Source organism: Aspergillus costaricaensis (assembly GCF_003184835.1).
Source record: "Aspergillus costaricaensis CBS 115574 unplaced genomic scaffold BO79scaffold_10, whole genome shotgun sequence".
Lineage (NCBI taxonomy): Eukaryota > Fungi > Ascomycota > Eurotiomycetes > Eurotiales > Aspergillaceae > Aspergillus > Aspergillus costaricensis.
In genome coordinates, this window is record NW_020291810.1 from 4979 (window position 1) to 21558 (window position 16580).

Sequence of the window (16580 nt, forward strand, 5' to 3'; positions counted from 1 at the left end):
TTTTTTTTTTTTTTTTTTTTTTATAATCTCTGCCTGCACGGAGAGATAAGTTAATAAAATATATTAAGAAAATAAAGAGCTTCTACAGTAAGAGAAAGAACTTTTATTATTATAAAGACTCTAGTATCTGTTCTATTATCTATTTTTTATAAAAATTATAGAGATTTAAATAATAATAAGATTATATTTCTTTTTTTTTTTTTTTTTTATAATTTCTGCCCGCATGGAGAGACAAGCTGATAAAATATATTAAAAAAATAAAGAATTCTTATAGTAAGAGAAAAAGTTTTTAATATTATAAAAATTTTATTATCTATTTTATAATCTGTTTTCTGTAGAAATTATAGAGATTTAAATAATAATAAAATTTTCTTTTTTCTTTTTTCTTTTTTTTATAATCTCTACCCGTACAGAGAAATAAGCTGATAAAATATATTAAAAAGATAGAGAATTTTTATAATAAAAAAAAAGATTTTTAGTATTACAGAGATACTATTATCTGTTTTATAATTTATTTTCTGCAGAAATTGCGGGGGTTTAAGTATTAATAAAATTATTTTTTTTTTTTTCTTTTTTTTATAATTTCCGCCTGCATGGAGAGGTAAGAGGATAAGATATATTAAAAAAATAAAAAATTCTTGCTGTATAAGAGTTCTCTGTAATATAATAATTATTATTTATTTTATTATTTAGTGACTTAACAGGATTATAAAGATTAAAATATAATAATAAATAGATTATTTTTCTTTTCTTTTATTTCTTTGATAATCTTTTTTTTTTATATCTTATTAGTTATAGAAGGAGTGAGAGGGCTAGATATATTAAAAAAAATAATATTATAAATAAATATAGTATTAATTTATATACTAATCTCTGTATTTTTTTTAAAAAAAATATTATCTGAGTATAAAAGCTATAAGAAGGCTATTAATTATTATATTATTTTTTTTTATTATTTACTGGCTCAGTGGGATCGCGCAGGTTTAACTAAATTAATATAATATTATTTTTTAAATTTTTATTTTATTTTTATAATATTATTGTCTTTATAACCTGTGGGCTAGAATATAATCTTTATTTTTTTATAACTAGTTATTAGCATGTATATAGACTATTATATATTAGTATTATAGAAAGAGATATCTCTTAAAAATATATAATTTAGATATAATAAATATTATTAAATAATAAGTATATTTAATTTAATTTTTCCAGGTGGGTTAGGATTCTTAGGATTTATAAATATATTAATATATTAATTAGTATAATGCTTATTAGAGTAATGCTTATAAATATAATACTTATTAAAATAATATTTATTATTATAATATTTATTTTTATAATATTTAATAAATTTAATTAGGCTTAGTACCTATGGAAAAGCATATTAATCTGATTTAAATTTCTGTTATATATACTAATCTGATTGAATTTCTATTATATATACTAACTAAATTTAGAAGTATATACTATTATCTTTAAATACTTATAACTCTACAGAATAATTAAATAAAAAGATAGAAGTTATATTACTGTATTTCTTGTAGAAAGTCCTATTGAATGATATTATTTAAAAACTTATCAGATATCATTTGACTGTTGTCCCGTTGTGATGATTTCCCTACTAGAATATTTTCTAGTTTTAATTAACAGGCTGTTAACTTCTATTAAAAGATTATTAATTATTTAATTTCTCTATTTAAGAATAAACAGCTTATTAATAATTTTTTTTTATTAAATAGAATTCTTATAAATTAATTTAAGATAATTAATTAAAGCTATGACTAAGAAGAATAAAATCTTATAATTAATTTTTATTTATAAATTAATTTTTATTTTAGCTTCCCTGTCTAGAAGTATAAATATATATTAAATTTATTTAATTAGTATATTAATAAATTATTAATTAATCCTGATCTTTATTTATATATTATTAAGTTAATTTAAAAACTTATTTTTATTCTTTTTATTAAAGCTTATAAATATTAGTAATTTTAGTTTCTTTATATCAGCCAGATCTTAAGCTGATATTAATATTAATATTAATATTAATATAAATAAAAGTACTGTAGCAAATATCTAAAAAGATAAGAGTTAGATATTAATAAATTATTTAATTTATTTAAAACTAGTCTTAATCTTATTATCTGTTATTATATTTTATTAAAAAATAATATATTATATTTCTGTACTTTAGATTATTAGTTCTTTAATATATTTAGTTAATTAGTTAATAATATTGGCTTAGATAATATCTTTATAATAATTAGAAATATTTATTAATTTATTATAGTTATTATATATTACCAGTCTATTATCTAATAAATATTTCAAAAAAAAATAAATTTAAAATTGTAACAGGTTAAGAAGCCGGAAGAACTATATAAAATATAATAATTAATAAAAAAGTTAAATTTATTAGAGAAAAAATTATCTAATTTATAAATAGATTAATTTTTCTTATAAATAATTCTTCTGAGAGTTTTTCTTTATAATTCTAGTAAATTCTTTTATTATTTTAAAGATTTCTATTTTTTTTACAGGTATCTCTGGGTCAAGGTCCAGAACCAGACAGATCAGAATATAGATATTCTGATTCCAGATGGCTGACAGGGCCTAGCCCTTTTCAATAGTAGACAGGTCTTAGTGTTAAGACTAGTTAAAATAATTAATTATTCTAATTTTAGCTATACCGCAGTCAGGTATAAGGATTCTCTTAACCTAACTGTTAACCTGATAGTCAGGTATAAGAATTGCTGATAACCTGACCTGACCTGGCCATTGCCCACTCTATGCTGGCTGCTAGCCAGAAAATTAGATTATTATTAATTAATAATTAATCTAATATCTGTTCTAATAATATAATAATTAAAAATATATTATTACTAGTATATTATTTTTATAAAGAGTTAAAGACTCTATATAAATTATTAATTAATCTATGGTTATTAATTTTCTAAGTATATCTGATTTTTCTAACCAATAGTTAAGATTAGTTAAAGTAATCTTTTAACTGTAACCTATCTTTAACTATATAGTTAAGAGGATTCTTATATCTTAACCTAACCATCAGGTTACGGTTAAGGTTATGTGACGGGCTAAGAAGCCGGGAGGACTATGTAAGGTATAGTAGTTAGTAAAGAAATTAAATTTATTAGAAAAAGAATTATCTAATTTATAAATAGATTAGTCCTTCTTATAAATAATTTTCTTAAGAGTTTTTCTTTATAACTCTAGTAAATTTCTTTATTATTCTAGAGATTTCTATTTTTCTTATAGATATCTCTGGATTAAAGTCCAGAATTAGATAGATTAGAATATAAATATTCTGATTTTAAATAGCTGACAAGACTTAGTTTTTTTTAATTATTATTCTTTTTATTATAATATAGTTAAGCTGATGTAGATTTCTTTAAATAAGATAAATAAATAAGATTATATTAGTATTTATAGATCTTAGTATTATAAAACTTAGTTACTAGTTTCTATATAAATTTAATATATTCTTTTTATTTAATTAGAAACATTTTTTTATAGCTGTATTTTTCTTGGGGTATATTTTTTTTATTTATAATTTTTTTAATAATATATTTTTTAATACTGTCTTCTGTAATAATAGTATTTAATTATTAATTAATTATCTTTTAAGTAGATAGAGAGTCTGTAATAGTAAATTAGAATAAATTAATATAAAATATTAAATAGATTCCAGGTGGTGTATCCAGTCTGTATATATATATTTTAATTTATTTTAATATTATAAATTTTATATTCTATTAGTTTAATTTCTTATTAAATTAATTAATTATAATATTTTTCAGGTCCAGCCAGATCTTATTATTTTTTTTATAGTAAAAAGCAGGATTTTGTTATTAATTAATATATTATTTTTATATTTCTTATATTACTGCTATTATTAAACTAGTAATATCTTAGATTTTTTAAAGTTTACTAAGAATAATTTCAGCCTGCTCTTGGGAGTTCCTGGTCTAATTATATTTTAAAATATCTGCTTTAATACTTAAGTCTAAGAGCTTTATATAAAAGCTATATTATAAAAAGAAGAGATTTATTTTTATTAATATAAAATCTTAGTTATTTAAGGCTAGCTGTACCAGGAGTAATAATTTTTATTAATTAATTTATTATTAATTTATAAAGTATTATAAAAAAATTTTAATAATTATAATTTAATATTTTATTACTCTATCTATTTCAGAATAATAAATAATAAAAAGATATTATTTAATATTCAGAATCTTGTACAGGATTATTTATAATTTATTTATAAATTAAAAGCTGTAATCTGAAATTATTAACTAAAATATTTTATAATAACTATAAAATATTTAAATAAATATATTTATAAAATCTTTTATATCTATGCTCAAGATAGCTTTAATAATAATATTTTTAATTAATTAATCAGTAATAATTATAATATTTTTATAATCTTGAGACTCCGGGAGGTCTACTAGAAAATTAATAATAATATTTTATTAAGATTAATCAGAAATTAGTAGTAATTTTAAGAAATCTTATTTATAATCTTTTTAAATATAATTAATCTTATAGCTGTTACAGTTATAGTAAAACTAATAAATATTTTTATTTATATCTAGTTAGTAATAGTAGTAAGTAATTATTTTATAAGTCTAGTCTTATTTAAAATATCTAGTAATTATATTATTATAGATTTCTTAAATAATCTAAGTTTATAAGAACTCTGAATTAAAAATCTAGACTTATTCTTAGAAAAGTAAGTATTAGTTTATATCTAACTAATATTTTATAATAAAGATTTTTAATTTTAGTTATTTAAAGAATTCAGGCCTGCCTTTAGCTATTATTTTATAATATTCTTTTAAATTTTTATTAGTTTATTCTGTTTATTTTTATAGATTATCTAATATTAATTTCTCAGATTCTAGACTAGCAGGAATTTCTTTATTAAAAATTTTATTAATAGATATTATATAGATAAGTTTTTCTTTAGATATAGAATAAAATAACTAGATTTTTTAATTTATAATATACTTATCTTTCTTTTTAGATATGTTTTGGGATCTTTAAAATAAGATATTTAATTAAATATTTATTATTTCTGGGCAGTAATTAATTATAAAATTAAAATAATTTAAGAATTAGACTTAATATATCTATTACTCTATAAATTATTATTAAATTATAAAATATTCTAAATTTTAATAATTATTAAGAATTTTAAAATAAGAAAATATAATAAGCTTTAGTTTTTATTTTTATAAGACTTAGATAATTATTAGCAGTTTTTTATTATAAATCTAGTAATTATACTTTACAGGCAGATTTTTCTTTAAAAAATATATTATTAAATAAAAAATTTTTTAATTATTTTATTAAAATAGTACCCCTTTTGTATATTATCTAAAGAAGTTAATTTCTACTAGTATTTCTTATTTAAAATCTTAATATATGAGGACAGGAGCAGTAATAAAAATTTCTTTAAAAATTTTAAATATTTTTTAAATCTCTGGTATCCAGCTGAATTTAATATCTTTTTTAATAAGTTATATTAAGAGTTCTGAGTAAATTTTCTAGTCTTTAAGAAATTACTAATAAAAATTAATAAATTCTAGAAAGACTTTAATATTATAAACAGTCTTTAATATCTTCTAGTCTTATATAATCTGAATCTTAATAAAATCTATATAAATTTTTTTTTTTATCTTAATAATAAATTCTAGATATTTCATAGTAGTTATCTTAAATTTATATTTATTAATATCTACTTGGAGGCCTGTATCTTATAAATATTTTAGTATTTATTATATTTAGATATAATATATAACTAGACTTTTATTTATAAAGATAAGAATATTATTAATATAAGCAGAGTAGAATTTATTAAGAAATTCTTATAAAATCCAGTTAATATATTACTAAAATATATTTAAATAATTAATAAGTTTAAACAGGGCTACCAGCCATTTAAATAATTTAAAATAAATATAAAATATAGTTTTTTATTTATTTTCTTCTTTGATTTAGATATAGTAGAAGACCTGGATAATATCTAGTTTAATATAATAATAAATCTTTGAAATATATTAAAGAATTTTTTAAATAAATAATAAAGAATACTAGTCCTTTATAATTATTTAGTTAAGTACTTGGTAATTTATATAAAAATATAAATTATTATTAGATTTTAAGATAAATAGCACAGGCGCAGCTGCTAGAGAGTTATTAATTTTTATAAATCTTTTTTTTAAAAAATTAATTAGAGTTTTCTGTAGTATCAAGAATTCTAGTTAATTTATTTAATAGAAAAAATTCTAAAAAATCTTTTTTTTCTTTTTTTTAGTATTTTTAATTATCTTAATAATATAGTCTATCTCTAGATAATAAAGTAATAAGATGTCTATTATTATTTTATTAAAAATATTTAAATATTTATAATAAAAGTCTGGTAGCTTACTCTTTATTTTTATAGAATTTTTTAGTTAATTAAATTTATAAAAAATTTTATTAATATCTGCTAGACTTATTATAAATAATTTTATTAAATTTTTTTTCTTTTTTTAATTTTTCTAAGTATACCACACGTTGGTAGAGATTATAAATAATATTAAAAAATAATTTTATTTTTATTTATATTATACTTCTACCCCTGTGCTCTAGATATTAAATATAAAATCTTTAATTTAAAATATTATATTCTAGTACTTTATTCACAGAAGTTTTAATATAATATTATATTTATATATATATAATAAAATATAGAAATATATATACTTCTACAGGCTTCTATCTATATTTAATAATATTTTTACTAATTCAGTTATACAGACTTCTCTTTTCTTAAATTCTTTGATACTTCAGGATTTAATAAAAATATATTTTAATTTATTTTTATTTATAAAATTCTAGCTGATCATCCTATAAGATATATAATTAATATTAATTAAAATATTTATAAAATAAATTTTATTAATTAATTCTAATATAGAGAAAGTATAATGGTCTTTAAATTTTTAAATCTTTTTTTTAAATTCTTTATAATTATAATTAACTAGTATATATTTTTTCAGATAATAATCTAGAGAAGCTAAGTTTTTTCCAGAACTAGAAATTATTAAGTAACTAAATTTTTTAATATCTAACTAGCTTTACTGGCTGGATTATCTTTAAATAAAATTTAATAAATTTTATTTTTTAAATTTTAAAAGTGTTATAATAATAAATAGAAATATTTAATAATATAATATTTTAAGAATTTATAATATAGACAAAGTTCTATCTTATAATATTTAACTAATATTTTTTTTAATATTTATTAAGCTTATCAAGCAGATTCTATATTTATTATAATAGATTTCTAATTTATAATATTATTTATAATTATTTTTTTAGAGACACTACCTGCCCAGGTATTAAAATATTTTAGTTATTTTTTTAAAAATTAATTTATTTTTATAAGTTTATTGGCTACCTGTTTAACTTATTAATAAAAGTTTTTAAAATCTAATTTTTATTTAATATCTACTATTTATTAGCAGATATTATTATTTAAAATTTAATATAAAAGATTTTTTTTATTTAAATTTTTTTAATTATATCTTCCGGCCTTAATTAGCAGGCTGTTAACTTTTATTAAGAGATTATTAATTATTTAATTTTTCTGCTTAAGAATGGACAGCTTATTAATAACTTTTTTTTATTAAATAAGATTCTTATAGATTAATTTAAAATAATTAATTAAAACTGTAACTAAGAAGAATAAAATCTTATAATTAATTTTTATTTATAAATTAATCTTTACTTTAATTTTTTTATTTAAAAATATAAATATATACCAGGCCTGTTCAGCCAGTATATTAATAAATTATTAATTAATCTTAATCTTTATTTATATATTATTAAGCCAGTTCAGAAATTTATTTTTATTTTTTTTATTAAAATTTACAGATATTAATAACTTTAATTTTTTTATATCAGCCGGATCTTGGACTGATATTAATATTAATATTAATATTAATATAAATAAAAATATTATAATAAATATTTAAAAAAATAAAAGTCAGGTATTAATAAATTACTTAATTTATTTAAGACTAGTCTTAATCTTATTATCTGTTATTATACTCTGTTAAAAGATAATATATTATATTTTTATATTTTAAATTATTAGTTCTTTAATATATTTAATTAACTGATTAATAATATTAGCTTAAATAATATTTCCATAGTAACTGGAGATATTTATTAATTTATTATAATTATTATATATTACTAGTCTGTTATCTGATAAATACTTTAAAAAAAAATAAATTTAAAATTATAATAGGCTAAGAAGCTGGAAGAACTATATAAAATATAATAATTAATAAAAAAGTTAAATTTATTAAAAAAAGAATTATCTAATTTATAGACAGATTAGTTCTTCTTATAAATAATTTTTCTAGGAGTTTTTCTTTATAATTCTAATAAACTTTTTTATTACTTTAGAAATTTTTATTTTTCTTATAAATATCTCCAGGTCAAGATCCAGAACCAGACAGGTCAGAACATAGATGTTCCGATTCCGGATGGCTGACAGGGCCTAGCCCTTTTCAGGTTAGGTTAAGATATAACGGTCAGGTATAACCACTCTATAATGGTTAGGAATAACCACTCTAAAAATAATAATATCTTACTGGCTGAGGACAGCTAATCTTAGTAAGAGAGATGATATAATAGCAAGTAGTATTTAAAAGCATGTAACTGGGTTATATAATATAGTTATATTTACTTTGTTTATTTATTTTTATTATTTATATATATTTCTATATATTTCCTTCTTTTCCTTCTCATGTTTGATATTCTAGTCTAGATAGCACTGAATAAAGGATTATTTGACTGGCTGTCACAGTTTAAAATTAGTCAGATACTGTTTGACTGTTATCCTGTTGTAAAGATTTCCCTACTAGAAACTGTAGCTCTAGTAGGCTGTCTAACCGTGGGTAACATTATCTTGTAGAGTAGATCAGAGATACTGGATGAAGAAATCAGAGATGAGTTCGGAGAAGTTTACGAACCGCGAAGAGCCCTGATGCCTGAGGTGTATATTACAGAGATCTGTCGCGCTCTCAGCTGGTCCGGATTGGCTACAGATCAGCCGAGGATAGACAATATATATGAATAAAGAATTCATCCAGTAAACAGGAGATTGTCCATTCAGACTACATCCCAAATATTTAACTTATTTATTCCTTATAGGAGAAGAAAACCATCAACATGCTGGTCCCGCAGGCGGTCAAAAGCTGCCCCCATGATACCGAAACACAATCCAGTGACATTCAAGAACGTCATGATATGAAAGAGACCGTGATTCCTACTGTGGATGACTTCCCCGAAGGTGGTGTTGAGGCTTGGTTGGTGGTCCTCAGCTGCTGGTATGATATGTTTTGCACATTTGGCCTTGTTAATTACATCGGTGTCTTTGAGACATACTACATCAGTAATCAAGGTCCTTTCCATCGTTACAGCCAAGGCAACGTCAGCTGGATCACCTCATTCCAGGCCTAGGGCATCCCATTTACGGGTATTCTACTATGTAACACCCTCTTCCCCAGCGGTCATTTTCATCTCAACTGGCTAACAAGCGACATACAGTTTGGCCCCCTCTTTAACCAGTTTAGGCCTCGATGGATATTTACTGCCAGTGCCTTGGCCTACATTTTCAGTTTAATAATAATCTTTCTATCAGATAAATATTACCAGATCTTTCTTTCTCAAGGCATCATCGCAGCATCTGGCGTCTCGGCAGTTTTCAACTGCTGCACTGCCTCAGTCATTTCCTGGTTTAAGTGTCACTATACCTTCGCATTTGGCATCATGGTTTCAGGCTTCTCACTCAGTGGTGTCATCATATCTATTATAATAAACAAGCTTATTCCCCGCCTGGGATTCCCCTGGACAATTCATATTGTGGCTTTTATTATTCTTAGTCTTCTTGCTGTCTCTGCAAGCACCTTAGTATCAAGAGTGCCCCCGCGACCGAAGCCCTTTAGCATTGCAAGCTACCTTGGAGGCTTCCGCGAGCCGGCTTTTGCGTTGACCTGCGTGGCATCATTTTTATTCTACTGGGGTCTTTTTATTCCATTAAACTACATCATCCTTCAAGCAGAAGAAGCAGGGATGCACCCTGAACTGGCACAGTATCTGCTTCCAATCATCAATGCCGTGAGGTAATTCAACCCCTTTCTACCACTCGATCCTTCCATCCCAAAGACTAATCCAAGTTGATGTCCACGTCCACAGCATCCCCGGGCGAATAATACCCGGCCTCCTTGCTGATAAAGTAGGCCGCTACAACATAATAATCGCCGTAACCTTCCTAACAGCCCTATGCACCCTCGCCTCTTGGATCCCCAGCCAGAACAATGAAGCAGCCCTCCTCGCATTCGCTATCCTGTACGGACTCTTCTCGGGAAGTTTTATCTCCCTCGCGCCGACGCTCGTCGCGCAGATCTCGGACATTCGCGAGATCGGCACGCGCCAGGGCACTTGTTTTGTCTTTCAGTTGTTTGGTGCACTCACTGGGTCTCCTATTGCGGGGGCCATTGTTGCGAGGCAGCGGGGTGGGCTCTTGGGGTTGCAGGTGTTTTGTGGTGTGGCATTTTTGGCGGCGTTGCTTGGTTATGTTCTTGTGAGGGGGAGGTTGGTTGGGAGGATGTTCGTGGCGAGGGTCTAGGGGGTGCAGGATTTGATTGCTGGGTTGTTGTGAATTTGAGCTAGGCGTTGGAGGTTGGCTTTTGTCGCATGTCTGTGCCTGCCTCGTATGTAGATCAAGCGGCGACGGCTATGTCGGTGGTTGTCTTTTTTCGACAAGTCTGTCTCGATGCAATCAGATCTTTTGTAGGCTGATACACAGATGAGCAAGATCCAGGATGGACAGGTCTTGCCAACCATATCCAATACATGGTGTTAGAAGACTTGGAAGTTGGAGTGTATATTACCGGGCGTGCTGTATGCTTATAGGTAGTTTACAAGCGCCTCTAGCCTTCAAACGGACAATGCCTTTTTTTGGTCAGTTGAATGCCGTTCCCCATCGACCTAAAATGATATGGCTGCTATTTTTATTCCCCGACTCACTACTGGGAAATGGGCTTATGGAAGGCACACGACGATGTGATCAGGGGTTGAAAATAGTGCTACCTATACATAGAGAAAAATTGCCTAAAACACACCTACTTCATTACCATACCACGCCCGAGACCCGGTCGTCAAATACCTGCCTCCAACTCCTTTAGATATCCCTATAGCACATCACTAAGAATCATCTCCAAAATAAGAATCGCATCCTACCAAACGTGAGCAAATTAAACATTCATACCAAGGCGCGGACGGGTCTCAGGCTAGACAAACTCACCTCTTCCCCATTTGGCAGGACACAGGGAATTCTCCTCGTCTCATACTTGTCCCCCTCCTCCACCCACTTCACATATCCCCTCACTCTCACACTCTTCCCCACCCCGCCAACATTATCAGCAATGATAACGGACCCACGTCGTACAAGACCCAACTTCTCGCAGATTCTCAAATCAGGAAGATACAACTCCTCTGCATGATCCAAGAAGAGCACATCAAACATCACTCCCTCCTGACCTTTCCCTCTCTCCTGCCCAGCAAACTCCTCCAAACCCTCTGAGCACAAACCCATTCGAAGCTCCACAAACCCGCCAAGCCCGGCAAACTCCACAAGGGACCTCGCAATCGCCGCATACTCGGTGTTGACCTCAAAGCTAACATACCGCTCTCCACCGGCTTTCCTCACCTCATCACCAAAGAGAATAGCTGAGTATCCAACATACCCACCAAGCTCGACCATGGTGCGTGGACACGCGGAGCGGATAATTTCTGTGATTACTTTGCTTCGGTCAGGGCTGATTGTCATCATGCAGTGGTTATTTATCACTACCCACGTGTCAATTTCGGAGAGGATGGCCGTGGGGTTGTTACATAGGTACAGGAGGGCGAGGATGTGTGTTTGGAGAAATTTTTCGCGGCTGTCCTGTGTTTGGTTTAGTTAGTTAGAAGTCTCACTTAGGGCTGCGGTGTTAGGAGAGTTAAAGATATAAACGTACGCCATGCCAGATTGTCGTAGTAATTTACTTAACAGACGCCATAGTGATGCTCGGTTGAAGGGAAAGAGGCTTATAGTATAACAAATACAAGGAGATGGTGGTTGGCGTGACTTTTGAAGAAGACAGTGAAAGGGGCTGGTACACCTTTATATAGACCTGCCTTTGATAGAAGAAGAAAGTCCCGCTAGTTACCCAGCGCCGCAGGTTATCAGATCCCAGTTATCAGATCCAAAGTAGGCTGAGGATGCTTTGCAGTTGGTTGGTGTCAAGTACAGTACAATGCAAGACACTATGTTTCTAGCCCGCGCCAGTTTACAGATCAGAGATGTCGGAGACCTAGAGAATGGATGGAGTGTACTTGATCAGAGAACTCTCTATGATCTTTATTACATACAAGAAACGAATCCAGGCCTTGCATTACAGTTATTGAGAAATATGTATACTAGTTCCATATGTGATTGCTGGAAACAGCTCAGCTTGGAACAGATAATCCGCGTGGAAGAGAGAAGGCTAAATTCATGGTCGCTATATTTCTGGACTACTTTGTGATTATAGTGACTACAGCACAGAGTTCCACTATATCATTCAATTATCCAAGCTGTAGAGCTCTAATAGACCACCCATATATCCCACCATCCACACTGAAGAACCTTAACCGCAACAGCACACACAAGTCCAATCGCATAACAACACATCATAAACAGAATCAGGCCCCAGTACTCACCACCGCATCAGGTAAGAATCTCTCCGGCAATTAGGACTCCGGTGAGGATACTACATATGGGAATTCAGCCTTAGCAACACTTATTAAGACCTCAATTGTGGGCAGGAACAGGGGAACAACTATACATACCTGATACTAACAACTGTATACACAGTCGCGTAGTACTGACCGTAATATTCTGTCCAACAGAGCTGCCCAATACACACGGGCGTAAGGCTGATGTTACTCTTACTCACAAACCCAAAGAGCGCGCAGTAGATAATTAGAAGGGTAATACTGTCACCGGCTGGCATCCAAAGGCACGCGTTGCAGATGAGACAGAACGCTATAGTGATAATCAGTATATTAAAGCGGCTGATAGAATCTGTAAGAAGACCAGAGAGGAGTCTCCCGAAGAAAGAACCTGCATTGAAGATTGCAAGGAGTTAGTAAGAGAGTTTGGTCAAGAGACCATGAGCAAGCGCGTAGGATGATATATATGTTATAGGGATAAAGAGGCTCCATTTAATGAAGAAGATGGAAATAATTGTCAGCAGGAACTTGCATTCCCATAGGATTTGGAAGTCAGGGAGGGTGTTTTCTTTTGAGAAGGGTTTTATAAGAAGGCGTGAGGATACCAGCGTGCTGGTAATAACAAGGAAGATAAGGCATACTAATGTAATGACACGAGTTGCCCATGCGAAACCATATCTGTTGAAGAGGCTCTCGAGGATAAGCAGGATAATGACACCTTTTATAGAGCCACCACTCACAGCAATACCTGTCACAAGACCGCGTTTCTTTTGGAAGAAATGGCCGACGGCCGCGATAGAGGGTGTAAATATAAGTAATGTCCCAAATCCACCAGCAACACCAATAGTCAAGATGAACTGAGAGTATTCATGGCAGAACCCAATGCTAACCATCATAACCATGATTAATATCAATCCCAAGAACACCAAGAGTCGAGGCCCCCTAGTGTCGAATATAGGCCCGATCTGGATTCCGCAGAAAAAAGTCAAAAAGGTGAATAGACCGAAGATCCAGCCCGTCTGTCCGGACCCATGCTGTCTCAGCTGATGCAATTCGAGATATGCTTGAAATATGCCCGTCGAGTTGACTAGTCCTAGACTTCCCACCAGACCCATGAAGCTGCCGAACACGCAAAGCCAGCCCTATATACCTCCTTCTGGATAGATCTCATCATTATCACTATCTGGTGTATCTTGCGGTCCCTTCTGTTTCGGTTATTGATGGCTTAAGTGTCCCCAATTCATCAAACCACTCGAGCTCGAGGGAGCTTCATGATTGACTTGGTGCATCGCCGTCATCCCAGATATCACTGTCTGATTCATGCCGAGAGCGTTTCTCATACACTCGCTCACAGAGAAATGTTGTTATATTACAATATATGTTTTCTACCGTACAATGCTTAAGTATATGGCGAGGCATAAAGCTTTCGGATATATATCAGAGATGCCAGGTTTTACTAGTACAGGACTCATTGGATATCTCCAAGCAGTGCGATCAGAGACATCGGCGATATTGCACATGGCCTTGTAGAATAACACATCCAGAGCCCCCACCATGTTCTGGTTTTACTTAGCATTATTTGCCGAGTACAGGCGGATTTTCGAAGATAGAGCCGTGTCACTGGGCGGGACAGAGTGTCATGACATTCAGCAAGATGGTACACACATAACTCAATCATTGAGTAGACTTATTAGGCGATCATAGAGAAAGCAGGAAATGTGGATATCTTACATAACATAAATATTCTAATTTCATAATATCTAGCTAAGAACACGCATCATCCAACTCAACCCTTCCTCAAGAACATGTCGAGGGTGCGCCATGACCACCCAAAACCAGCCCGGTTCCTCACATGCATATGTAGCTCCAGACGTCATATACACCCCTTCCTGCCGCAGACGTGATAACAGTATTTCATCCGTCATCCCATCTCTAATTATAGCCCCAAGGTTAATCCACACGAAAAGCGCGGCGTTTGAGTTTGTATACAGGATGCCGTTGGCTTTGCAAAATTCCGTCACGAACTGGTAGCTTTCGGATAGTCATACCCGATTTGTCGCGACGAACTTGTATAACTGTGTCATCAGCTAGTAGAGCGGCAACGGCTTTATCTACAAGGCTCGATGGGAAGTTGAATAGTCTTCAAGCAGTTAGCTAAGCTCAACCACAGAGGGTGTTATCTTACAAAATACTTTCACATGCGCCCAGGAACTGGGGATTCGATTGACTAATGAGAACGCCAATTCATAGGCCGGTTGCGCCAAAGTCCTAATCACTCAGTCAGCTAGTAGCCATCTTGTGTTTAGATAATGGGCTACCTGCCTTGCTCATCCCCCACACTGCGTGCACCAGTTGCGGGTCAACCAAGTTCTGGGCATCGATTGATAAGACCGATATGAATAGTGTCAGATTATCTGATTCTAGATTATTCCACACGGACAGTCCATAGAGCTCATCAGATATCAAGTATATGCCCAGCCTCTGACAGAGCCTCATGTAGCCCTTCAAGACGTCTTCCGGGTAGCAGCGACCTGGTACTGGATGAGCTTGCGTACTGCGCCGAAGTGTGGGCATAGAAAGAGAAAGCATCAGCGGCAGAAATTAACCTACCAAGAAGATTATTCGGAGAGCATATCAGAATAGCCTTGACTCTCTTACCCTCTTGCCTCGCCTTCTTGGCAGTCTCTTCAAATCACGAAACCGCATCCAACCCCATCGGATCTACCTGGCCCATTGTGACCTCGAGAATGTTGACACTGGCTCGTCAGCTTCACTTAGAACAATGAGACCGTGCTCCACCTGATAGGAGACCTACCCAGCACGATTCCCCAAGATAGACCTAAACATCGTCCAGTACGGTCATCCCACAAGCACATAGTCGCCCGGATCACATAATGCCCAGGCGCAGTTCTCAATCGCACTACTCACTCCGGCTGTAATGCACATATGTGACGGGTGTAGAGGCACATATGGCTGAAAATGACAATTAAGAAGATAGCACATGGCCGCTTTGAGCTTCTTGGAGCCCGTGAAGCCATCACCATAGGTTAAGGCATGAGCTTCAGCCCCAGGCTAGGATATCTTATCAATGATGCATAGATTCAAACCCGAAAAACAAATAGCTTACCTGCGCGTTAATAAATGACTTCATCTCAGCTTGCATCAATGCCTAGCATATATTAGTAACATGGTAGGCTTATATCATGACCAGCTTGTCCTACATTCTCAGCTAGTCCGATATTCACAATCCCACCCGGATTTGACTCCGGATCCCAAAGATTATTAAGAACATCGAAGAAAACCGGCTTCCGTGCCTCCAATGCAAGGCCTCGAGACGAGATAGTATTCTCCATAACACCAGCAAAAGCAAAGTTTAGATAGCAGCAGAAGCCTATACACAATGATGATGCTTCGTGGTTTCAAAACATCATAGATAAGGTATATGAGTAATGCTGGCGAGGGTCTGCTCCAAGCCTCCAAATACCACTGCCTCCACGTGAGAAATCGACGTCTCCGATGTCTCCGACGCCCCCTTGTGGTCCCCGATCAGAGATATCCCATTGTAGGTCTAATCATCGCAGGCAAGTATGCCCCACTCTGCTATACACTCTGGAACAACTTCAGATGGCAATATGTGCTCGTCTTGTTCTTCAGAGTCGCGGATTCTCGCAGGAATGCACATAAGTAGCGGCATTTGTGTCTGCGGAGGAGGTGCCAACTGCCTTGTGGACAGG

The 16580-nt window shown here is 31.0% G+C and overlaps 4 protein-coding genes across 4 annotated transcripts; 1 reads left to right on the plus strand and 3 right to left on the minus strand.

Moving 5' to 3' along the window:
• Positions 1–9336: 9336 nt before the first annotated feature.
• BO79DRAFT_226777 (MFS general substrate transporter) lies at positions 9337–10717 on the plus strand (the record flags this gene model as incomplete). Its single annotated transcript, XM_025683822.1, has 3 exons — positions 9337–9519; positions 9550–10211; positions 10285–10717. The coding sequence occupies 3 exons, from the start codon at positions 9337–9339 to the stop codon at positions 10715–10717; spliced, it is 1278 nt and encodes a 425-aa protein (XP_025541248.1).
• Positions 10718–11506: 789 nt separating this feature from the next.
• BO79DRAFT_103184 (O-methyltransferase) lies at positions 11507–11989 on the minus strand (the record flags this gene model as incomplete). Its single annotated transcript, XM_025677881.1, has 1 exon — positions 11507–11989. A coding segment is annotated over one exon (483 nt), but the record flags the coding sequence as incomplete, so codon positions are not given.
• Positions 11990–12841: 852 nt separating this feature from the next.
• On the minus strand, positions 12842–14119 carry BO79DRAFT_226778 (MFS general substrate transporter; the record flags this gene model as incomplete). Its single annotated transcript, XM_025683823.1, has 5 exons — positions 12842–12884; positions 12964–12969; positions 13000–13237; positions 13286–13988; positions 14096–14119. 5 exons carry the CDS (start codon positions 14117–14119, stop codon positions 12842–12844), a joined length of 1014 nt encoding a protein of 337 aa, XP_025541250.1.
• A 1586-nt stretch (positions 14120–15705) lies between these two features.
• On the minus strand, positions 15706–16199 carry BO79DRAFT_253200 (uncharacterized protein; the record flags this gene model as incomplete). The annotated part of the gene is made up of 3 exons (XM_025685976.1): positions 15706–15918; positions 15974–16015; positions 16068–16199. The coding sequence occupies 3 exons, from the start codon at positions 16197–16199 to the stop codon at positions 15706–15708; spliced, it is 387 nt and encodes a 128-aa protein (XP_025541251.1).
• Between the last annotated feature and the right edge of the window lie 381 nt (positions 16200–16580).